This window comes from Crocuta crocuta, unplaced genomic scaffold (assembly GCF_008692635.1).
Source record: "Crocuta crocuta isolate KB4526 unplaced genomic scaffold, BGI_CrCroc_1.0 scaffold17, whole genome shotgun sequence".
NCBI lineage: Eukaryota > Metazoa > Chordata > Mammalia > Carnivora > Hyaenidae > Crocuta > Crocuta crocuta.
This window is the reverse complement of record NW_027532041.1, coordinates 3,365,559-3,390,145: the sequence shown is the minus strand read 5'-3', so window position 1 is coordinate 3,390,145 and position 24,587 is coordinate 3,365,559. Positions and strand designations below refer to the sequence as shown.

Below are 24,587 nucleotides of genomic sequence, written 5' to 3'. Positions count from 1 at the left end.
TGGCTCCAGACTTCCTGCTCTTCCCTGCTCCATTGCACTGCCTCTCAACTGCTCAACAAAAGGTGATTGGATGGAATGGAAATACATCCACGTCTCCATTGGTAAGGGTCCAAGGGCATTGTTTGCTCAGGGCTGCTCCTTCTGTCTTTTCCAGAGTTATGTACTAACTGTACCTCATAAAAATTGGTAATGCTGGGGCCAGTAACTAACTATCTATTGGCATATTGGCCTTCCTTAGATCAGAAGTCAGAAAAATCGTTCTGTGAGGAGGACCATGCTGCCCTAGTGAACCCAGAAAGCGAGCAGTCAGATGATGAACTCCTGACCCTTTCCAGTCCACACGGCAATGCCAGTGGCGACAAACATCACGGAGCTAAGAGGCCCAGCAAAAAGCAGCCAGAGCCAGCTGCCCCTCCACCCCCTGAGGATGTGGACCTTCTGGGTCTAGAAGGATCTGCAGTGAGTAAGAACTTCTCTCCGCCGGTGGCTCCTCCCACCAATTCTGAACTGCTGAGTGACCTGTTTGGGGGTGGAGGTGCGGCCGGGCCTGCCCAGGCAGGACAGTCAGGGGTGGAAGACATGTTTCATCCGAGTGGACCTGCGTCTACCCAGTCAACACCACGCCGCTCTGCCCCCTCCACCTCCGCATCTCCAACCCTAAGAGTGGGAGAAGGTAATTTTTTTCATGTTACACTGAACCTCTCAATTTTGAATTGTAACCTTTGGGCCCAGCAAGTAGTACTGAACCCCCCTAATAAGCTAGACTTCTCTGGTCTCCCTGAAAGTCCCTTAGATGTCTCTATTTACAGTTAAATGGAGCAATATCCATTTTGGTAGGACAGTGTAAGAGTGTCCTACCCCCCCGGCCAAGCTTCAGTCTCTGAGCTGCTTTAGTTACTTCTGCTTGGAGATGTAGATTGATGAATTATTACTAATGATAACAACTAATATTTGTGGGTGACTTACTATTTGCCAAACATGAAACAACACTAAATATAGAGTCAATTATTATAAAAATCTGGCAGTTAGGTGCTTTTATTATCCCTATTTTTTTAAGTTTATTTATTTATTTTGATAGAGAAACAGAGCACATATGCTCGGTGAGGGGCAGAGAGAGAGAAAGAGAGAGAGAGAAGGAGAGAATGAGAATCCCAAGCAGGTTCTGTGCTGTCAGCACAGAGCCTTATGTGGAGCTTGAACTCATGAACTCTGAGATCATAACCTGGGCTGAAGTCAAGAGCCAGGCACTTAGCCACTGAGCCACTAGGCATCCCATCCCTATTTTTATAGTTGAGGAAATGGAAGCTTAGGGTCAGATTAGTAACATACATTTATAAGGCTAATCATTGATGATGCCAGGGTCCAAAACTGGGCCATTTGACATGAGAGCTCTCTCTCAGTTCTCCTGTAATGTCTTCCTGGAACTGTAATTTTCTGAATCCACTTTGGTTATGCAAGGGAGTACATGGTTACCTCAAGGTATATTTAAGACTTAGGCCAGCTGCATGGCTGTCTGTAGCAGAACAGCCCTTGCCAGTTGGTGCCCAAGTGGTTCAGCTTCACTCTGCTCATTGCTGCAGACTTGACCTTTCCTGTGATTGATCATCCACAATTTTTTGAAATTTGCAAGACACTGTAGCTGGCTAAGCACTTTAGCTGCCTCTTCTTACCTGATATCACCATTAACCAAGATGACATCATATTAGGAAGAGTAAAGAGAAACGTCTCAACTCTCCACTCATATGGTAACCTGCAGGAACTTCCTTTCCCAAGCTAATGCTTCAGTTCTCAGAAGGCACTGTGTGGTCTTGATTTATACTAGGTCAGTTGGAGGCATTCTTTGTAAGAGTGAGTCTTAAAATCCTAGAATGTGGTTGCCCAGGCTCAAGTTCCTATGTTAGTTATCGATGGAGCCACGGTGGTACCCGGCCTTTTCCTCTATACTTGGCTTCCTTTTATCCAGTTCTTACCATAGTGAATAAAAGGTGTCAAGGAAAAAATTCCGCAAGATCCAAACTATTGTAGCACTCTGTCGTGTTTCAAGACCATGTACCTTGTGTGACCTTCAGTGATTTAATTCATCATAATGCAGATAATTATGTTCTGGTGTCAGAGCTAGAAGGGACCTTTGAGACATTAGTTAAATCTGTGCCTCAGGTTGTAGATAATGAGATTGAAGCTAGATATATTGATTGACTTGGCTTTCTGAAGCCTCAGCTTCACTGTCTATAAAATGAAGATAATACTACTGTCTGATAGGGAGAGACTAAGAATCAGCTGAAGTATTTTGTATGAAAGGCAATGTAAACCCTAAGAAATGATACAATATTAGTTTTATTATATTGTTGCTGGAGACCTCAGCTGCTGGCTTTGTTCTCGTCTTCTTAGTACATTCATAAACTTTTCCTCACTTCACTAAATCTGTATCTGGTTTCTAGCCTCTTGAGAGGTGGTGTTTTGGTAACAGCGTTTGAGTTACATAGCGACACTCATTTTCTCTTTTTCACTTTCAAGTGAGCCAGAGACCACTAAAAACACAAAACAAAACTAAACAAAGCCTGGTCAGTGAGGTTTTCTAGCATTCACCTTAATAGCAGACCCCTCCTGCCTGGTATTTGTCCACTAATTTATTCAATACAAGCACAGTTTATTCATTGAGCATCTCCTTTGGTCCAAGCACGGTTATAGAAGGCCCAAGAAGCCCTCGTTTATAGTGTTTACAGATCGCTTCTCGGCCTTTTGGCTAAGATCAAGTGTAGTATAGTGTTTATAGATTATCCAGTGGATAAATCTACAGTCCTCCTGTGTCCACAAAGAGGGATTCTTCCTGTGGTCAGAAATCCTCAGGTTCCATTGTTGGCCATGGAGGAAGTTTTAAGGATAGGATGGGCCTGTGAAGCAGCCCAGGAGGCAAGCTTCATCCCAATTTTTCCAATATTTGGCCTAAGGCCTGGCAATAGTGGCAACTCTTGAATATTGAATGAATGAACTCACAGGACAAAGAAACACATTTTTCCTTTTTTTCCTAGGTGCCACCTTTGACCCATTTGGAGCACCTTCTAAACCATCAGGTCAAGATTTGCTGGGTTCTTTTCTGACCACATCTAGTGCTTCCAGTGACCCCTTTCTTCAGCCTACAAGAAGTCCTTCACCCACAGTGCATGGTAAGAACATATTTTATTTTTTTTTATTTTTGTTTTTTTAGAACATGTTTTATATTGTGTTCAGTGGAACATAGTTTACCACAAAATAACAATAGGTCCTCAGATATAAAAATATCCTGTAGATGTTCTGTTTTGTTTTCTTTGTGGAAAGCTATATAATGCGTCTCTCTTTTTTTTCCTGAATTTTTTTAATGTTTATTTATTTTTGAGAGAGAGAGAGAGAAAACGCACAGGTGGGGGAGGGGCAGAGGGAGAAGAGAAGCAGGCTCCAGGCTCTGAGCTGTCAGCACAGAGCCTGACACAGGGCTTGAACCGATGAACCACAAGATCATGACCTGAGTCCAAGTCAGGCGCTTAACTGACTGAACCACCCAGGGGCACCTCTCTTTTAGAAATTAACAATTACATGAACATTTTATTTTATTTTTAAGAATATAGTCATTTTATTTAAATTCAAAATGAAATGTGTATGCCTATAAATTTGGGAAAAGAAAGGAGAGAAAATGTATTTGTTTAAAGCAGCCTGTCAAAAGGATAGTATGTTTGGGAGAGAAATATTATTGGTATCTTTAGAGAAGTCTTATTTTACAAAGAAAACTCACAACGCTCTGAAAGATCAAGTATTTTTATCTCATTTTAGGGAAAGATACTGAGACAGATTATTATTGACTTCCCTAATATGAAGTATCTAGTTAAAAATAGAAAATATACCAGAACTTTTATCTCATAATTCCCAGGGCAATATATTTTCTTCTCAACTCTGCTGCCTCATTCTGTGCCCATGCAAAATACCAACAAATCCTGCTCAAAGTAAATCCATGTGGAAGTTGAAGTCCAAAGTAGTATTAATAAACAGGTTAGTTTTAATAGCCTTCAAATGAATGGTTGCAGTACATTGTAGACACTGGATTTGAACAATAAGAATTTAGTCTTTTTTTTTTTACCATAGATAAAAGTTTATTTTTTAAAATATAATTTATTGTCAAGTTGGCTAACATACAGTGTATACAGTGTGCTCTTGGTTTTGGGGGTAGATTCCCATGATCCATTGCTTACATATAGCACCCAGCGCTCATCCCAAGTGCCCTCCTTAATGCCCATCACCCATTTCCCCTCTCTCCCATCAACCCTCAGTTTGTTCTCTGTATTTAAGAGTCTCTTATGATTTGCTTCCCTCCCTCTTGTTTGTAACTATTTTTTCCCCTTCTCTTCCCCTATAAAATTGTTACATTAACATTTTAAAAGCTCTGAGATAATCTTGAGCACATGAAATGTGGTTAGTCTGATTTTAAACGCTCTCTAGGTATAAAATACACACTGGGTTTCAAAACTTAGAACAAAAAAATGTAAAATATCATTAATATTTTCATATTGATCACATAAGATAATATTTTGAGTATATTGGGTTAAATAAAATGTATTAAAATTAATTCCATCCGTGTGTTTTTAAAAATCTTTTTTGATGTGACCACTGAAAGATTTTAAATTACATGTGAGGCCCACTTGATATTTCTCTGACATCCATTTGTAAGTGCAAAAGGGTATTATTTAGGTAACTGATTAAAACTAGTGCTCTTTAAGTGGAGGACAAATGGCTTCGAGCTAGAGAATTGTAGCTTATACCTGATGTTGAAGGCTTACTGAACAATACTGACCCCAACCTGGAGGTGAGATACCATGGAAACCCTGAGCTCGCCTAGTGATTTCAGTCTAGTCATCAGCTTGACTTCTTGGAAGCCATGCAAATACAAACGGAAGATGAGTTGTACAACATGAATCAAGCCCTAACTTGACTGAACATCAGAACTCATTCCAGGAATAACATTTATGGGTGATTTCCAATTGGCCTTAAATCTCAAACTATTTGAAGTGGGTCCACCAGACAACATAAGAAATTCACCTCTTACCTTTGAGTAGTGCCCAATGAAGAGAATCTCCTGATTGGAATGGTTACTTTGGGATGAAAGATGCAGGGATAGAGGTTAAACCTGTTGTTTTTGCTCACTTATTTAAAATGTAAATCACATCATTGCTCTGCTGAAATGGGTCTTTATGTCACTCAGCATGGAAGTCAGAATCCTTAGATGGCCCTATGTGCTTTTGTTCCTGAGTGTTGTGGCCCATACCCTCTCCCTCCGGCTCTCTCCATTCCAGACATACTGTCCTCTTGCTGCTGTAATGACTGTCCCCTCTTCCCCAGGCATCCGTGTGATGAAGTCCTTCACTTCCTTTGATCTTTCTCATCTGGCACTTTCTCAGTGGGGTCTACTCTGACGGCTCCATTTCATATCACAACTCATCCCTGTGCCTCAACTCTAGACTTTCCTTTCCATTATATTTATCAACTTCCCAAATCCTCAATAATTTACTTATGGGTTATGTTTCTTTTTTGTTTTCCATCTTTCCCCACTAGAATATGAGCTCACAAACACAGGGAGCTTAGTTTGTTTTATTCATTAATGCTTCCCTAGTGCCTAAAAGAATTATTGGCACATAGTAGGTGTTATCTATCTTACCATATAATATATAAATATAAAATGAATTAACTCATTTTTCCCAAGTCTCTTTGAAGCGTAGTTAAGTGATAGTGTTAATAAGGTTCTATATTTTCCTGACTTTAATACTTTGAACTTATTATTTTCATAAGGATACTATCTTTTGTGACCCACAGCTATGGATGTTCATAGTTCAGCATGACAATTCTGGACTCAGTTCTCTGTTCCTTGTGAATTGGCTAGAAGATGTTTATCACCCACTTGGAGCCAGTTAGCACCTCTTTGTTTTGTTGCTGTACTTCTTATTTTGTCCTGTGTCATGCCAGTGATTGAAAAGAATTTTCCACTATCCTTGCTGGAAAAAACAATCATTCCCTTCTTAGCAGATCAGTTGCATTATCTTCATACAGGATAACACATAGGTCAGACTCAGATGTCAGATTGGGAGGTCAGATTGCCCACCTCTGACTTCTATAAGGCACCACCAATCTCTTCTGAAAATCAAGAAATACTGCTTTTGAGTTCTACAATCCGTAGAGATTGTAGAGAAGAGAACTCTGAAGAGAACAATCACTTTGAGCATAGTGTGGAATAAAAAGTAAATAGCCATAATTAAAAGCAAAATAGAGATTGAAAATATTAGGTAATTACCTTTCCATTTGTATGTTCCTACATCTTCAACAGATTTTAAATTTCTTGAGGACATGTCTTTTAGTTTTCTGTTCCCTCCTATGGTGCCTTCCATGTGGTAGATGGTCATAAGGATTTATGGGCTTGATTAGTAACAAAGTTGAAGTTCTAACACCTGTTTCCACATCCTAGTTTGATATAAGACTATGATCAGAGTGTAAGGAAATTAAGTAGCAAGTGTTAGCAAAACTGTCTGATTTCCATCACAGTTTTCATGGGTTATTGTGGTAGAAGAGGAATAGAAAGGAGAGAACTCTTATGGCTGATAAGGACATGTTCTTTTTGACTTAATGATGGGGAAGTACAAGAAGTCTTGGTTGGTATAAGCAAACAAAACAGGCAAATACAAGGCTTGGTAATGCTCACTTTGGTGCTCTGGTGGTGGTGGGGTGCATGTGTGCATTTGTGTGTATGTGTGTGTGTGTGTGTAATACTATTTGCCATGTAAGTTTAATGTTTGCATTTTACTCACTGATTACATGGGCAGAATGTAAAGGTGCCTTAGAAATTCTTTCTTATGGCACCTTGTTTCTTATTTGGATTTTATAGGTTCAGAAAAAGCTTATTCTACCATTGTGTATTCCTCTAATATACCTGATTCTTTGTAGCTGAACATTTCCTTTAAATCCTACATTTGGTATTTTGAGAGGGGTCAGAATGATTTAAACTTTTGAAGCTGCAGTAAGTTTGTTTTGAGTAACAGTAGGCTCTGACACCAGCATGGTGGATGATGTATAGTTGGTCAATACATGATCTGATCGACTCATCATTCTTTGTTAGTCACAGCAGAGGGGAAAACAACATTTCAGTTCTAAGCTGATCATGGCTCTCATACACTTATTAATACCAGCTAAAGGCAAATTGAGTTTAAGTTTCTTTTCCTCTTTTCTTATTGGCCACTGACTTTGTGTTAAATGTAGAGGTGGGACACACAAAGATGAATAAGATAGTTCTTGCCTTCAAGGAACTAACAATTTAATGGAGACAGACATATGTGCAGTTATAATTCAAAGTGTGGATGGAAGTAAAATATAGGTAAGCCAAAGAAGAAGAGTAAAAAAAAGTATATAGGTTTTACCAGCTGTCACGTAAGAAACCATATATGAAGGCACAAAAATATCAGTATCGCAGAACATTTGGAGAGCTCAGAAGGAAATGAATCACTTGGGACCATGGCAAGTCATGCAGGCTTCATGGAAGGGACAATATTTATCTGTGTGCATTCAGAAAAGGGTTCTCAGCTATTTTGTTATGATTCTTTCTCTTCTCCCCATTTCTTCTGCAGCTTCTAGTACACCTGCTGTTAACATTCAGCCAGATGTTTTAGGAGGTTGGGATTGGCATACCAAACCAGGTAAAAGTCAACAGGTTATTTTTGTGCACATTTAGCCAATTGCTAAAGCATAATCCTTTACCAAGGCTGTAATGAATACTTAAGAGTATTATATAGCTCACTTATGCAATTTCCTAAAGACTCACATTCTCATGGAGCTTTTCACATTGCCTTTGATGGCATGATGTGTTTTATACATTATTTGTAACTAGTCTTGGTTTCATTTGCTGCATGTCTGTCTTGGCAATAGAATTAGACAAATCTGAGTATACAGCTAACTCAACCACTTAGCAGTGCTTGGGTTTTTTATTAGCCTGAACCTCTGTTTTTTAAATCCATAAAATAGGGCTTATAATTCTTGTCCCACATAGCTGTATACATTTTTTTAAAAACAGCTCTTTTATTTTAGAGAGAGAGAAAGAGAGAGGTTGAGGGGTCAAAGGGAGAAAGAGAGAGAATTTTTGTATTTAATGTTTTATTTATTTCTAGGAGAGAGAGAGAGAGAGACAGCGTGAGCAGGGGAGGGTCAGAGAGAGAGGGAGTCACAGACTGAAACAGGCTCCAGGCTCTGAGCTGGCAGTCAGCACAGAGCCCGACGCGGGGCTCAAACCCACGGACCACGAGATCATGACCCAAGCGAAAGTCGGACGCTCAACCGACTAAGCCACCCAGGAGCCCCAAAGAGAGAGAATCTTAAGCAGGCTCCATACTTAGTGTATAGCCTGATGAGGGGCTCAATCTCACAACCCTGGGATCATGACCTAGCCAAAATTGAGAATTGGATGCTCAACCAACTGAGCCACCCAGGCGCCCCTGTACAAGTGAAAAAGCTCATATGAAATTTTCTGAATAGAGTAGGTACTGAATATTCTGAATAGGCTTTTCTTTTTTAAAAAATTTTACGTGTATTTTTGAGAGAGAGACAGAGCATGAGTGGGGGAGGGGCAGATAGAGAGGGAGACACAGAATCCAAAGCTGGCTTCAGGCTCTGAGCTGTCAGCAGAGAGCCCGATGCAGGGCCCAAACCCATGAACTGCAAGATCATGACCTAAGCCGAAGTTGGCGCTCAATGAACTGAGCCACCCAGATGTCCCTGAATAGTCTTCTTTCTTAACACAGGATTTGTTTTAGGACTGAATTTGTCTGTAATAAATAAATTCTCTTTCTCATGGCTAGTATAGTATTTCTTGAGAGCTATCTTATGTGATTGTATTTCCACTGCTGTGTGGGTTAACACACATACTCATACACACACACACACACACACACACACACACACACACACACTATATGCTTACAACAGCAATTTTTTGAAGCCGTTGCTATTCTTTATTAACCAATGAGAAAATATTGAGGCCCAGAGAAGTTAAGCAACATGCCAAAAGTTACTCAGCTAGGAAGTGACAGAGCCAGAATTCAGAGCGAGGCCTGACTCCAAATCACAGAGGAAAGAATGGAGTCAGGTGATACGAGAGGTAAGCATTGGATGCAATAGTTCACAGGGATAGCTAGGAAATGACATATGCCTTCTCTGTTCCCTGTCTCTGCTCCAGGCCACTACTCACTTAGGTGAGAGAGATAGCGTCTAGCAACTTGTAACATCTTTGCAAACTCTGTCCTAATTTCCCCTAAGTGGTAAACTGAATAGTAACCCTGGATTTCTGAATCCCAGAATTCAGCCTTCGACAGCTAACTCATTTTCGATGATTTTATTTCCTTTTCAGGAAGCTTTGGAATGGGAAGTAAGTCAGCTGCCAGCAGCCCAACAGGGTCCTCGCACGGCACGCCCACGCATCAAAACAAACCTCAGACTCTGGATCCTTTTGCTGACCTTGGGACACTAGGTATGAACTCAAAAGCTTGAGATATAAGGAATGTTTACTTATGGCTACAAAGCCTCACATCTAAATCTTTGGTATTCCAACAAGCTGGTATTGTTATCTGGGACCTGGTATGTATCCCTAAGCAGTACTCTAAATCCTGAGACTGGCTTTTAAAAAAAAAAAAGGAAACAGGCCTCGAGTACTGGGCTGGAACTAACCCCTAATGAATCATTTCTCCAGTGCCTAATTTTGGATTCGTAACATGAGTACGGTCAGAACTTCCACGAGTACCTGACAACAGAGTTTGGCTGCAGCAAAGGTAATGAATGTGTACGAAAATGCTGAGAGAAGAGGCCAGTCAGATAGATTTGTGCCCTACAGGGCCAGCCGTGCACACACAGGCCTTCCTGTGATGTTCCCCCCGAGATCCTCACAGTTGGCATCCCTCTTCTCTCCACTGACTGTAGTGCTCTCTGCTCAGTTTGTAAAATTGCATACAGGGGATAGACTCTGTACAGAATTATCAAAGTGTTTTTCATCATATGTTAATCGTTGTTGAAGGCTGAGTATTCCGTGAGCAAGTGATTTTGGCAGTGCTAAGTTTAGTGGACTTTGATTATTGCAAAAACTTCTGAGCATAACTGTTCATGGTGAAGTTCCCCAAAAGGATACAGCTTGCACAGTTCTCAAACTATCTCACCAAGGAACCTTTTTTCAAGGAACAGTTTGTTGGATTAGTACATTATGAAACCTTTTCTTCTTCCTTTTTCCTTTCTCCTCTGGGCAGTGCAGAGTTAAATAAAGGGGTGGGAATAGCCCTTACACAGAGCTTTGAATTGGCCATGTTGATAGGTTGGGTTCTCAAGAGAGCCTTTCTGAGGCATTTAGAGCTAAATTGTCTGCAGGGAATGAGAGCATGACTCCATTTTTGCCAATAATTGTATAGGAATCTTAACCTTCCATCATGCACTCTTTAGAATTGTTTTGTCTTTTAAAAACTCTTAAACTCATTTTCCTTCTTTTTGCTTTCCCTTTCTCTTTTTTCTTAAGTTTCAACTTTTAAAATAATAACATCAGGTGAAATTCTACTTCAAATAAAATCTTATTCACTGTTCATGTTTTTATTCATTCCACACCTATCTACTCAGTGCCTTCTCTGTGCTAACATTGTCTTAATAAAAGCAAGCAAACAAACAAAGCCAAAACAAGACTCCTGTTTTCCTAAAGCTTATATGCTAGAAGAGGAATGAAACAGTAAGTGAATAAATATATTAATTTGTGTCAAATAATAAAAAATAACAGTTAATGTTTATTGGGGCTTTATTGTGTGCCAGGCCCTATCTTAAGTGTTCTATGTTTCATTTAATCTCCCCAATGATCTCTTTTTAAAAATGTTAGTTTTTGAGAGAGAGAGAGAGAGAGAGAAAGAGAGAGAGAGAGAGAGCGCACGCACACGCTCAAGTGGGGGAGGGGCAGAGAGAGATGGGGACAGAAGTTTCTGAAGTGGGCTCTGCGTTGACAACAGAGAACCCAGTGTGGAGCTTGAACTCATGAAATATGAGATCATGACCTAAGCCAAACCATGAGATCATGACCTGAACTGAAGTAAGAAACCTAACCAACTGAGCCACCCAGGCTCTCTTATCCCCAATAATCCTTAAAAAAAACATTTTAAGTTTATTTATTTTGAGAGAGAGAGAGAAAGCATGTGCATGAGAACAAGGGAGGGGGAAGGGCAGAGAGAGAGGGAGAGAGAGAATCCCAAGCAGATTCCTCGCTGTCAGTGCAAAGCCTGATGTGGGGCTTGAACTCACGAACTGTGAGATCATGACCTGAGCCAAAATCAGGAGTTGGATGCTTAACCAATTGAGCCACACAGGCTCCACCCCCAGTCATCTGTGGAAGTAGAGACTGTTACCCTCATTTTGTAGATGAGGAAACTGGGCCACAAGTGATTAGGTAACACTCCCAAGTCATGGGTTTTCAGCACCATGAAGTCTAGCTTTCACTCCTGAGCTAGAACTCCTGAGACTTGTGCTAAATGCTATGAAAAAAAAAAAAAAAAAGCAGAGAGGGATGGTGAGTGATAGATGGCCTGGGGTATTATTTCAGGTATCAGGTGGTTAGGAAAGGCCACTCTGAAGAAGTGATCTTTATAGAAAGTTCCTTTTAGAAATCCAGCATCACATCTTGCATTTAGACGTCGTGTTATGTTAGACAACTTTAATCCGGATTGTTCCTTTGCCTTTTTTTTTTTTTTTTTTGCCTTTCATGACATTGATCCTTGAAGGATATAGGCCAGTTGAGAAAGTCTCAATTTGGGTTTGATATTAACTTTGATCGCTTCCCTAAGAGGGTGTCTGCCAGCTTTCTTTATCATAATGTTATCATTTTTTCCATTTGTAATTGGTGAGGAAGCTATCCTATCTGGAGGAGATACTTTGAGACTATCCTATCTGAGAATATCCTATTCTCTATCTGATTTAGCTACTGGTTTTAGCAGTCATTAATGATTCTTGCCTGAAGCAGTTATTACTATGATGGTTGCAAAATTGTGATTTTTCTGATTCTGCCCTTCTTTCTACATCTATTAATTGGCACTGTAAAAAAATTTCCTTTTCTTTCGCCCTCTGTATCTCAGCAGGATGGACTAATGGATTCTTTTCTGATTCATTACTGTCATTACTTTCTCTAATATTTATGTCTCAGATTTGGTTTCATTTGTGAAATGCCCCCTTTTTTTCCTGGATTCTATGTCCTTTTCACTCAAGTTCATCATTTTTTGAGATCCTTCCTTTTAATGGCACAAGGTGTTCCAGGCTTGTCACAAAATGCTGGTTCTCCAGTCCTCGAATCATCAATCATTCCCCCGAGAAATCTTTATTCCTTTTTGTGGAGAATGATATTTGGAAACCAAGATCTGTACACTAAGTGTGTTCATTGGCACTGGGGTGGGAGTCATCACTCTGCCTTTCAGGAGATAGAGATAGGAGATGCGTGGGTATAACTAGACATATAATCCCATCCAATACCACAGAGGCTCCTTTGCCTTGCCCTATTCCACATACGTATTTTCCTTTTCCCTGGATCTCAACAACATTAACTGCCACACAACAAAAATAATTTCAGAATAGCTACTCCATATCACTACAATAACCAGCCTGCTGGGAGGAGTTCAGGAGTTCTTTGTCATTTTTGAAATATAATAATTCTTACAGATGCTGGGAAAACTGGTTTCCTAAATTCAAGTCACATAACTTAGGGAAGTTAAGTGACTTTCCTAAAGCCACAGGGTGAACAGGTGTATAAGCAGGGGCTACAAGCCAGAATTTTTGAAACCTAGGCCATTTCTTTGAGGATTAAAATTAAACTTAGATAACTGCAATTCAGAAAAGACAAAAGACAGTGTCCTTCTCCTAAAGGTATTTTCACAGTGAACAATTCTGTTCCATACACCAGTGCCTTAGCTCCTCTCATAGACATTCTGATCTAATTGGTCTGGTGGTGGCGTGAATATAGGGAGTTTTAAAAGCTCCCCAGGTGATGGTAATGCGCAACCACAGGCTGATAACCACTGCTGTAGCTTTTAATGAGGATAGCAGTGGCCTCTGGGTTTAGCAGCTGCTTTGCATTTTTGTCAGTTCCCTGCTTCAGTAGCATTAAAAATTAAATTTCTGAACACGGGCAGAGAAGATTCTGGAAGAGTGGGCATCAGAAAGCCCTACAATGTTGATGAGCCCCTTGAGCGCAGGATCTACATTTGCCTTTTCACCACCGTGTCTGCAGCCTAGCGTGTGAAGGATGTTTGATAGTGTTTTATAAATGAATGAATAAATGGCAGTGTTACGGGAATAAGGAAGCCTTTGTTTTTAGTGTTTAGGTTTTTCCATATTTATTTTATTTAATTTATATATATTATGTACAAAATAGATATAATGTACATATTTATGTACATATATCTTTATATATGTAATATATATAATGTACATNTCTTAGACTGTATAATGAAATTCCAGTGCAGAATGAATTCCCAGCCTAAGGTGTATGTTGATGTGCTGTTGGCAGGAGGACTCAGGTCCTCATGAAGAGAGGCCTCATGCTGAGTTACACACCAACAAGGGACAATGCGAAGCCTCAGAGCTTCTGTCATCACCTTTTCCTATTACCAAGTATTTATTGAACCCTGATGATGTTTCAGTGTATTCTGGGCATATGAACTTGCATTATATTATAATATATAATGTCTCTTAACTTGCTTAGTTCAGGGTTTTTGAAATATCTTCATATAGCCTCTGTGTCCTTATGGCATACCTGTAATATAGATATAGTTCTAGTTTCACGAATGAAATTGAGGCTCAAGGAGGTGAAGTTTTCCACTGAGCTTCAGAAGAGCAAGGATTCTCCAGAGACCATGTTCCCAGTGCTGTCTTCCCAGTACCCAGTACAGTGTATGGCACATAGATGCTCTGTAAATACTGAGGAATGAATTTGTGAAGGAAGGAATGTATGAGTGGATGAATGGGTGATAAAGCTGAGACTCAAACTCAGATTGACTCCAAGTACCAGTGTCCATTATACACCATTCCCAGTGGTGAAAGAAGGAAGGGTCCCAGATCAGAGTAAAGGGAAAGATCTCTAGAAAAAAGAGACAATAAGGGATAAATTGTAGTGATAGGCTAAGAGACTTGGGGAGGAATTAGGGATTATGGGTGCTGCAAATGAGCATGACCTTTGGAGGAAGGATGCCGATAGTGAAGACTCCGTTCCATTAACTAGCTGTGTGATCGTGAGCTAGGAAACTTCTTTGAGCTTTGGATTTCCTCATTTTTAAAGTGGGGTCAATAGTACTGCCTGCCTCCCTAAGACTGTTGTATTGAGTGAAGGAAGTAATGTAAAGAAAAGTATTTCGTACATGCATATTAGTTATTTTATTTTTACTGTTACTTTGGGTTTGGTGCACTGCACAAAAGGGTTCTTAAAGATCATCACATTTCGGTTTCTCATTTTGCCTCTTTAAACACAAGACACCGTTAGTCTTTGTATTTTGTAAGCAGCCCAGCATGAATGCAGTAAGTGCTTAAAATTTAGGAGATTATGGAATCAGAATTCTACTTAAATTCCTGGCACACAAAGTAATCGTTTTATTTAAAGCTCGAGTAAGATCATTTGCCCAGTTCAAAGTTCTCATAGTGTTGGCTGCATTTGCACTCCTACAGTAAAGTGCAAGAAGTGTGAAATTGAAACCTACTTGTGAAATTTCAAAACATCTTTGTTTACTCTCAGGCACTAACCATGTTTGTACTTATAGCAAACAATGATTAATCCTGATCATTGAAGTTTAAGTAGTACTTTGATGAATGAAAGTATTTTGTTTTATTTTCTCTTCTTGTCCCTTCAGTAGTTTTTATTCCAGTGAGAAATAGAATGTTTCTTAGAGGGTGGGAAGGAGAGGAGAGATGGCACAATGGGAAAAGCTAGGGCTCTTCTGGCTTGGAGTCCAAAACTTGAATTCAAGTCCCAATTCTGCCATTGCTGGCTATGTGACTTGGAGAAAATCACTCAAATGCTCTGAACTGCAGTTTGTTTATCTGAAGAAAAAGATGGGGCTATTAATATATACTGAAAAACATCACTGTGGTTAAAGGAAATATATGCCTGTAATTCCTTTAACTATTAGGAAGATTAATTGAGCTATCAGTCAAGGTGATTTCCACTGAAATCACTGAAAACAATAACTCATGACATAAAAATTAGAAGCTACTCAAAATAGCGTTCCTCTCTTTCTTCTTGTTTCCATAGGAAGTTCTTCATTTGCCAGCAAACCCACCACACCAACTGGACTGGGTGGAGGATTTCCACCTCTCAGCTCGCCGCAGAAGGCATCTCCGCAGCCCATGGGTGGAGGGTGGCAGCAGGGAGGGGGCTACAACTGGCAGCAGACACAGTCTAAGCCACAGCCCAGCATGCCTCACTCCTCTCCCCAGAACCGACCCAACTACAATGTGAGCTTCTCGGCCATGCCTGGGGGGCAGAATGAACGTGGGAAAGGATCAGCTAACTTGGGTAAGGGTGATGGCGTGTAGTCTGACTATAGGGCAGCCTGTGTTATACTGCCTGTATGTATGTCTGAAGAAGGAGATAGAAAACAATTCCAGTATTTTCTGAGTCCATCTTTAGTTGTAGAGACACCACAGGATCCCTCCCTCCCACTCTGTGCCTGAAGCACCTGGGTTTACCATGCTCTTGACACTCATCACACCCTTTTGTGGCTGCTAGTGCACTTGTGTCTTTCCACACCTACCCCTGATGGAGAGCAGAGGTGGTGTCATGTGATCATTAGCACCTAGCTTAGGGTTTGGCATGCAGTAGGCACTAAACAAATACTGAATGGGTATGAGTGGTGGGGTGGCTGGATCTTGAAGCTGTTATTCCTTTGGAAGAGGGGGTAGAAGAGAAAGGTTGGGGACCTTGCAAGCACTCTGTTCACATTTGCCCTTGGATCCTCATTAGAGGAGGGTGTATGTCTTGGACATTTATCTTGCTTATGCTCTGGTTGGTGGATATTTCTGAGATCATTGGGTTTCTTATATGGTTTTTCCCCTCTCTTCTGAGAAGAAAGTTAAAAGAACACAAAATGGGCCAACAGCTAAGGCTAGAGGGTACTCGGATAGGTTTCTTTCTTTCCTTTTTTTTTTTTAATGGGATTCCTGGGTATGAGTAAAAATATAATGTATATTGAGTAGCAGGGATGGTTAAATTTGAGTTTGTCAAAAGGCCTGTTATATTTTACATCTCAACTGATTTGGTTTTACTCAAGACCTAAGTGTATAAGGACATGGTAAGGAAACAGGCCTTTCTCTAGGTAGAACACGGAAAAGGAAATTCTGCTTTTTCTAGTAACTGTAGCTAATGTTGAGTGCTTATTATATACCAGGTGCTATTTGAGGCAGTTTCATGCATTATTTCATATAATCTTCAAAACCAACTCCATGTTGTAGATGAAGAATCTGTGACAGAGATAAATGAAGTAATTTCTTAAGCCCATACAGCTTGTGACAGAACCAAGATTTGAACCCAGGCAATTCGGCTCTAGAACCCCTTCTCTTAATTGCCACACTCTACTTGTTATGACACAGGTATATTCACAAAATAATAACATGACAGGGATTCTTTTGCTGTGAATATATACATCACGTTTGTTCTTTGGTTTGTAATGAGGATTGCTTGGACAGTTCCATAGAGTCTTGTGACTCCCTCTCTATTAAAAAAAATTTTGAGACAGAGAAAGATGGATCATGAGTGGAGGAGGGGCAGAGAGAAAGGGAGACACAGAATCGGAAGCTGGCTCCAGGCTCCAAGCTGTCAACACAGAGCCTGATGCCGGACTCAAACTCACAAACCATGAGATTGTGACCTGAGCCAAAGTCGGATGCCTAACTGACGAAGCCACTCAGGCACCCCTCCCCCTCTATTTTTATTTTGAGTAGATGTAGGGTGATTGTCAGCAGTCGGCAGATATTTATGGAGCATCTTAAGTATAGAAAACATTGGGAATTATAGCAGGGAACAAGACAGACCAAATCCCATTTAGTGTGTGCATGTGTGGATGTGTGTTCAGAATGTCTTATAGTATAGAGATGGCAAATGGCTTTCAATGCAGATGGCAACTTTGGTTGATGGTCATTGACTGACAGCATGGACTACTTTGCTTTGGTTCTGTTATAATTTAATAAACATTTACATAGTCAGGCGCTATTCTAAACACTCAAAAATGTTAACTTCTCAGTTCTCACAACAACCCTGTGAGATAAGTAGCATTGTTAACACCATCCCTGTTTTACAGATGAGGAAATTGAGGCAGGCAGATAATAAGTAACTTACCCCAAGGTCCCACTGCCAGTAAGCAGCTGAGTTATAATTCAAGCCTGGGGAGTCTGGCTGCAGAGACTTTGCTCTTTGCCATCAAGCTAGGCTGTGTCTCCAAACATCGAGAAAGACTGTGAGGTCACAACCAGACTTGGAGAAAAAGAGCGCCATGATGGGCTAGAACTGTCAGCGGGCAGAACTAAAACTGGGCATGGGCAGGAAAGCGGTGGCATCCGTGGACTTCAAGTACCCAAACCCAGTGTTAGTCCCATCACTGATACTAACTAGTTGTATCAGTGGGGTGGGAGGATGAGGGTGCCTCATGAGTATCCTCAGATATAAAACGGATATGGTGGAAACAGTGTTATGGAGTGGGATTTACTGTAACAATCCAGCCTTGAGCCCTAGCTTTGCCATGGATATGGTATATGATTCTGGACACATCTCTTAGGTTCTCCAGACCTCACTTTCCTCAGCTGTCAAATGGGCATTACAGCCTCATACCCTACTCATCAAGCTAAATATAATAGGATTAATACATGTGAAGGCACCTTGAAGACTCTAAGTGTTATGAGGTGATATGATTTTATGTTTAAGAGTAGAAACTATAATGATTTTTTTAAAAAAATTATATTGCAGAAGGGAAACAAAAAGCAGCTGACTTTGAAGACCTACTTTCTGGCCAAGGTTTCAATGCACACAAAGATAAAAAGGGGCCTCGAACAATAGCTGAGATGAGAAAGGAGGAAATGGCTAAGGAAATGGATCCTGAGAAATTAAAGGTGAGTGAGTTCCTGCTCCAGTGTGATTATTCTGTGTGACGAAGTCATGTGACAAGGTCATGGGTATGGAGCCATCAGTGTTCCTGGTTCTCAGCTTCCTCACTGCCTCCCTTCACTTCCAGCCAGAACAGTTCTACTTTTATCTGTTTTGACTCTAGCTGGGTAAGATTGGATTTGTGGAAAAAGAATATTTCCCCATTTAAAACAATTGCCAACCAGCTACTCCCAATGTAGTTTGAAAACAAAAGGGTCATTTATTATGTGGATGAATTGTGTGAGGTAGTGGAAAGGTTTGTAAAGATCAAGAGAGTTGGAATGTTCTTCACAGATGGAGAGGTTGAATTCCTATGTGACAAAATACTAAATGTGCTGACACTAGAACAAACTGGGAGATGGGGGTTTAATCTGTTACCGCATTAAAGGGTCTCCAAAACCAGGACTAGCACAGCCAGTCCATCTTACACATTTTGAAAAAATGTAACGTATTTCCAGACAGATTTGAACATTTGTGAAGGATACACAGATTCTCAGATACTCTTTGAGTACAATATAGGATCTTTGGTTTGCATTTGCTTTTTACGTCATGTAACACCACGGAGACTTTCTGTTTCTTCCAAAGCTCTGTGCTGCATTTCCATAACACTTGTTCACTAGGCAAACTCTGACAGTTTTTTCTATGGAAGAAAATAGTTTATGTCTTTTAAACGATGCTCAGTTATTTAGTTGGTACAGGATATTTAGTTGCTTGGGAGTGTAGCCATTATTAACCTTGGCTAAGCCATTCATTCACCAACATATCCCCACTGAGCTCCTACTACGTGCTAAATGCTGGTGTGTTCTTACAAAGCCTTCAACTTAATCACTTCATTTGTGCAACCTGAGAAGATTCAAACTATGAACATTGACATTACTACTTGGATTAATTCATTTAACAGTTTTTGAGGGGTTTTTTTGTAAGCTGTACTTTGAAGCAGTCGTGCTGTCTCCTGCGTTACAATTTTGTTTAAGAAACAGTACTTTTCTCAAACAGCTCTGCCTAATGGCAGGGAAAAACAGACACACAGGTAGTTTTGAGAAAATGTAGCACATATTAAGATAGAAACACATTTAAGGGATTAGCCCAGAGAAATTCCCCCGTCCAGGGATATTTATTTAGTGTCTGTGTGTCAGATGCTATACCAGACAGAGGCAGATAGCAGAGGCCAAAATAAGACATGGTGTGTCCCCCCCTTGGAGTTCGTGCTTTAGGAATGAGATTAGCTCTGGGGTGGGGTGGAAAGGAAAGAATTCAAGCTCTAAAGTCAGATGGTACAAAATTCCCTAGCAGGGTGTTAAAGGATGATGAAGGGTTAACCGGAAAGACAAGGTAGGAGATGGAGGTAGGAAAGTATCATAGGTAGAGGTACCAGCTGGGGGCACACACAGAGCCCCAAGTGATGAATGTTGTTGGGTCTAGGTGGAGACCTTAGGGACTTGAAAACATCTGAATTTCCTAATTCCCTCTGTGTTTACAGATTCTGGAATGGATTGAAGGCAAAGAGAGAAATATCAGAGCTCTTCTGTCCACGATGCACACTGTGCTGTGGGCTGGGGAGACCAAGTGGAAACCGGTTGGCATGGCCGACCTGGTGACACCAGAGCAGGTGAAGAAGGTGTACAGGAAGGCTGTGTTGGTGGTGCACCCAGATAAAGTGAGTATGACCCGCCCTGGCAGAGCGCTTCTCTGCTCCCTATTCTGTTAGCTTATGACCATGTATTGAAACATTATACTCTCAACTTTCTGGTTGTTAGGCCATTTAAGTGATAACGTCCATGGGCTAATGTCAACTATTTAAACAAATAGTTATACTTTATAAAGCAAGAGAAGAAATTAAACTGTGTATTACAATAATGGAATGGGAGGGCTTTCCTAGGTGTATGATTTACCACTATTTTTTTTTTCAAAATTTAAAATAAAGTTTATTTATTTGAGAGAGAGAGAGGGAGAGAGAATGAATGCATGCACATGAGTGAGGAAGTGTCAGAGAGAGAGGGAGAGAGAGAGAATCCCAGGTATGCTCCATGATGTTGGCACAGAGCTCAATGAAGATGGAGCTTGATCTCAGAACAGTGAGGTCATGACTTGAGGCGAAACCAAGAGTTGGATGCTTAACAGACTGAGCCATTCAGGCACCCCACCAGGTGTGAATTTCTAAGGGGAGAGCGCTTTGGGGGGTTATAGTAATTAGGATCACATAGAATGAGCTATAAAATGAGAAATTGCCTAATAGAAAAACATTTCAATTACTTAGAGTCCACATATTAGCAGTGAAAATTTTAATACAAATAAAATTTGGTCTGTAGTATCTAATGTGTTTTGCTGGGTTTTTTTTCTTTTTTTACAGGCTACTGGGCAACCCTATGAACAATATGCAAAGATGATTTTTATGGAGCTCAATGATGCCTGGTCTGAGTTTGAAAATCAAGGTCAAAAGCCCTTGTATTAGTTTATGAGCTTTTCCATCTCTGCTGCAGACCTGTGCTAATGCTTAGTGTGTGTCACAATTCTGAAGTTTTCACAGGTGAACCAAAAACTCCAGTAACATGTATCCAGTACTAAACTATTAAATTACTCATGAATTAATTACTCACTGATAAAGAATGTGGATGTTTGTTTCCTCAAGTCCCTACCATCAAAGGTCCAAAGCAGGGAAGGAACTTTTAGTCAGAGGATCTTGTGGAGTTCCTACATTCCAGCCTGCCCTTTGGGGAGCAGACTCAGCATTTTGTGGGGAAATGGAAAACAGAGGCCACCAAAGGCGTAACACTCATCTTATTGTCTGAGAATAGGATTAATGAGCAAAAGCTATGATAATAGGAGTATATGGTGGATTTTAACTAATGGATTTTAGATTTTCTTGGAAAGATGTCATTAAAACCATGGCTTTACATAGACTCTAGGAACACAACCACCAAGTATTTTATTTTTATGGAAATTTACAGTGGTCTTTAGCATAATACTGTATACTTCTTTGGGTCAAGAGGGCTAACTGACATAAATTTTGGGAAGTGATTGTATTACAATCCAGTGATTGCCAACTCTTCCTGGATAAGCTAAATATTAGTGCAAATGCCGACTAAAGAAAACAGGGACTCTGTGGAGAGAGAAATCTTTGTTCCTGGTCAGAAAGTTGGGCTGCTACCTTCCTCTCTCTAGAAAACTATAGTTGCTTAAAGAAAATGTCTTAATGACGTAACTTCAACTCTAAACTTGATTTGAAAGAAACTTATCATTTTGTCATAAGGCTTCATGCTCTTCCTTTTGCTTCGCCAAGGAAATGTCCTTAGCTGGAAACAGGTTGTAAAGCACATCACAATGTATCAGGACCAGTGTCTAGTAAGGAGTCCCTGTCCTCTGGTTTTGTGAGTGGTTGTGGTAAGAGAGTAGAAAACGACACAACACCAGTGACAAGACAGGTGCAGTTGGGGCGGGAGAGCTGTGCTCACCTTCGGATCGGACCGAGTCAGATGGCAGGTCAGGATTTACTTGGAGGAATCATGTTCCCCTCCCCACCTGTTGAAACTGGATCCCTTGGATTATTCCAGTGGGGGTTAGTGTTTTAAAAGTAGTAGGGGGGCCACAGGAACAACATTCATGCAGGGACATCTGTGAAAGCAAAGTAAGAATGAAACCTTTGCAGACTTCACACTGGTTGGGTTGCAGTTCAGTGTTTTGGCTGTTTCTCATTTTGAGGGGTCAGCAGTTGCTATCCTGTGACTTGACAGGGGTCTCTTGTGGTGTGCAAATCCCCGATGTGCATAGTATATATATATGCAAAGCAGATGGGAAGAAAGATTTCCATGCTAATCTTAAAAGGTTCATGCTCAATATGGTGAAAAGCTTTCAAAAGTTGTTTGTTTTTAAAAGACAATCATTTTTTGTTCCTATTTTAATTTTCTTGTGGCAAACTGTACCAGAAAAGCAGCATGTCAAAAATACTTTATGTTCTGTATAGAACTAACTCTCTCTCTCTCTTTTTTTTCTTGCTTGCCTGCTTTCTTTCTTTCTCTTCCTCCCTTTCCTTTTTTTTGTTACCAGTATTTATTATTTATTTTACCTTTTACTGACAATGTGAAACTCGCAGAAAATGTTCTCCTTTTAAATAAACAGCTGTAAGCCGTCAAGGTAATCATACAAACTAGGTGTTATTTATTAACGTATTATGAAATAATGTTTGAACCAGTATGTGCTTGTCTTATTTAAAATTGGAATGTGAGACATGTTGCTGTGACCTGGTCTTTTTTTTTTTTCCTCATTCACATTTGTAGATATTGTGTGAACTCCAGTATATAATGATAATAATTAAAAGGATATTATGTGAATGTCACGTACATTTTGAAATGATAGAACTCTATTAGCTTTGTATCATGTTTGGATAATTCATCAATGTTCACAGTTTAAAACATCATTAAACATTATGTAATTAGCATTGAGAAAGAATCTTACCTAACTTATTAAATTTGGGATTTCCCTCATCTCTTTTCCAGATACATTATAATTCTGGGCCCTTATTTATCTCAAAACTCTTAACATATGCACACCAACAGACTTTTGCATTCCTTTTAAATATCTGGTTGTGACAAAGCTTGTCGTTGATCAGATTCACTGTTTTCATTCATGTTATTGTAATATATCTTTTGTTTTGTAAATATGTTACACATGACAAAATGTGATTGGTCTAAAATATTTGTAATGTATATTAAAAGGCTTAAAAATACTTGTAGATACCTATGTTATTTTTGTACTTGTAGGAATATAATGACAGGTTTGAGTTATACCTTCTGACATGATTTGCTTTTAAGACAATTAGCAGGATAAGGACATGAAAGCATTTAATACTTTTGTGCCAAAATGTAATCTGACTGGATTTCTGGATTTATACTTTAACCACATCCAGTACCACCCTTTCCCCTACACACACACACACACACACACACACACACACACACGATCATGCTACATAAACACTGTGTTTCTAAATGAATTGGCATACATATCCTGGTCTCCTAGATAGAATATTAATGAATTTTCAAAGCTGCATTTGTATGCTGAGGCAAAGGGATTGACCTTGGGAGTCTGGGACTTTGTCATTGAAAAACATAACTGACCTTTGAAAAATGCAGGGATTAGGGTTTCTGACCCCACATGTAGTAAAAAAATCCGTGTATAACTTTTGATTCTCCAAAAGCTTAACTAGTAATAGCCTCCGTTGACTTGGAGCCTCAATGATAACATTAAGTCGATTGACTTCATATACATGATAACATAGAGTTAACTGACACATATACATGTGTGTATATATATATATATATATATAATGTATACAGTATAATGTATACTGTTCTGTATTTGAGAATATTATATTCAGTAAAATAAGCTAGAGAAAAGAAAATGTTAAGAAAATCATAAGGAAGAGAAAATACATTTACCATACTATATTGTATTTACTGAAAAACATCCATGTATAAATGGACCTGTACAGTTCAAACCTGTGTTGTTCAAGGGTCAACTGTATTGTAGCTCTTTAAGGATAGAAGCGGCATGTTCATCTGGAAGCACGTGCTGCAAATCAGAAACACATTTGAATCATCCTTGTACTGTCTCTGTCTGGAGGAATGTTCAAGTCGGATCCTAATGCCACTGATGAGACACCGTTGTGTAAGGACTGAACACAATTCCAGAAACCTTTATCACAGCAACAGGACAGTTTCCCTACTGGAAACACCTGTGGGGAAATTTAAGTCAAGGAAATAGGTTTTGTTTGTTCTAAAGATAAACCTTGGTTTGGCATAATGGTACCATATTGGTTTGAGACCAGAAAACTACATTTAAATCCTGTTTTTGTTTTTGTTTTTTTTACTTTAGGACTGTCATATTCAATAACTTTCTTAAACTAAGACTTAATCTTATGACCTGTATAATAGAGATATTGATAGCAGCCCTGCAATGAAGGCATTAGAAACTGTATATAAACTTCTATCAAGTGAGTACTAATTAAATAGTAGTTATTGTTACTGATCTATAGAACAAAGTATGTCATTACAGATCAGGATTGGCACTGGAATTACAGCAAAACCTCTGGTTGGTTGTAGGGAGTAACCCAGATAGAAAAAAAGCATCAAAAGAATCTTGTGCCTTGGCCCTTATTTCTATATTCTTAGAATGATAGAGTTCTGTCTCCCTAAAATGGCAGCGATTTGAATTGTAGGTTTTTAAAGGAAATGGCTGCGTGAAAAAGGGAAGTAGTGGTTGAGAGTTAGGAAGGGAAACTAACATTGACTAATTTCAATAGTAGTATCACCCTTGGATTTAACTTAAGCACTGATTTGAGAACCTATCCCAGTGCGGATATAATGCCACTGCATCTATCTGGCAGGCACTGCTGTAGGTGCTT

At 39.8% G+C, this 24,587-nt stretch overlaps 1 protein-coding gene and 1 pseudogene across 3 annotated transcripts in view; both read left to right on the top strand.

Annotated features, from left to right (window-relative positions):
• Positions 1-22,443, top strand: part of DNAJC6 (DnaJ heat shock protein family (Hsp40) member C6) — a 134,784-nt gene extending 112,341 nt beyond the window's left edge. For all 3 annotated transcript variants that reach the window (XM_077776358.1, XM_077776360.1, XM_077776359.1), the window contains exons 12-19: positions 239-673; positions 3,030-3,164; positions 7,635-7,703; positions 9,407-9,526; positions 15,305-15,568; positions 18,011-18,153; positions 19,668-19,844; positions 20,538-22,443. In XM_077776358.1, the coding sequence (XP_077632484.1) occupies positions 239-673; positions 3,030-3,164; positions 7,635-7,703; positions 9,407-9,526; positions 15,305-15,568; positions 18,011-18,153; positions 19,668-19,844; positions 20,538-20,639 (1,445 nt within the window). In that variant the 3' untranslated portion in view covers positions 20,640-22,443. The remainder of the gene's footprint in view (positions 1-238; positions 674-3,029; positions 3,165-7,634; positions 7,704-9,406; positions 9,527-15,304; positions 15,569-18,010; positions 18,154-19,667; positions 19,845-20,537) is intronic.
• On the top strand, positions 2,724-2,877 carry LOC144241769 (U2 spliceosomal RNA; annotated as a pseudogene).
• Positions 22,444-24,587: the final 2,144 nt, after the last annotated feature.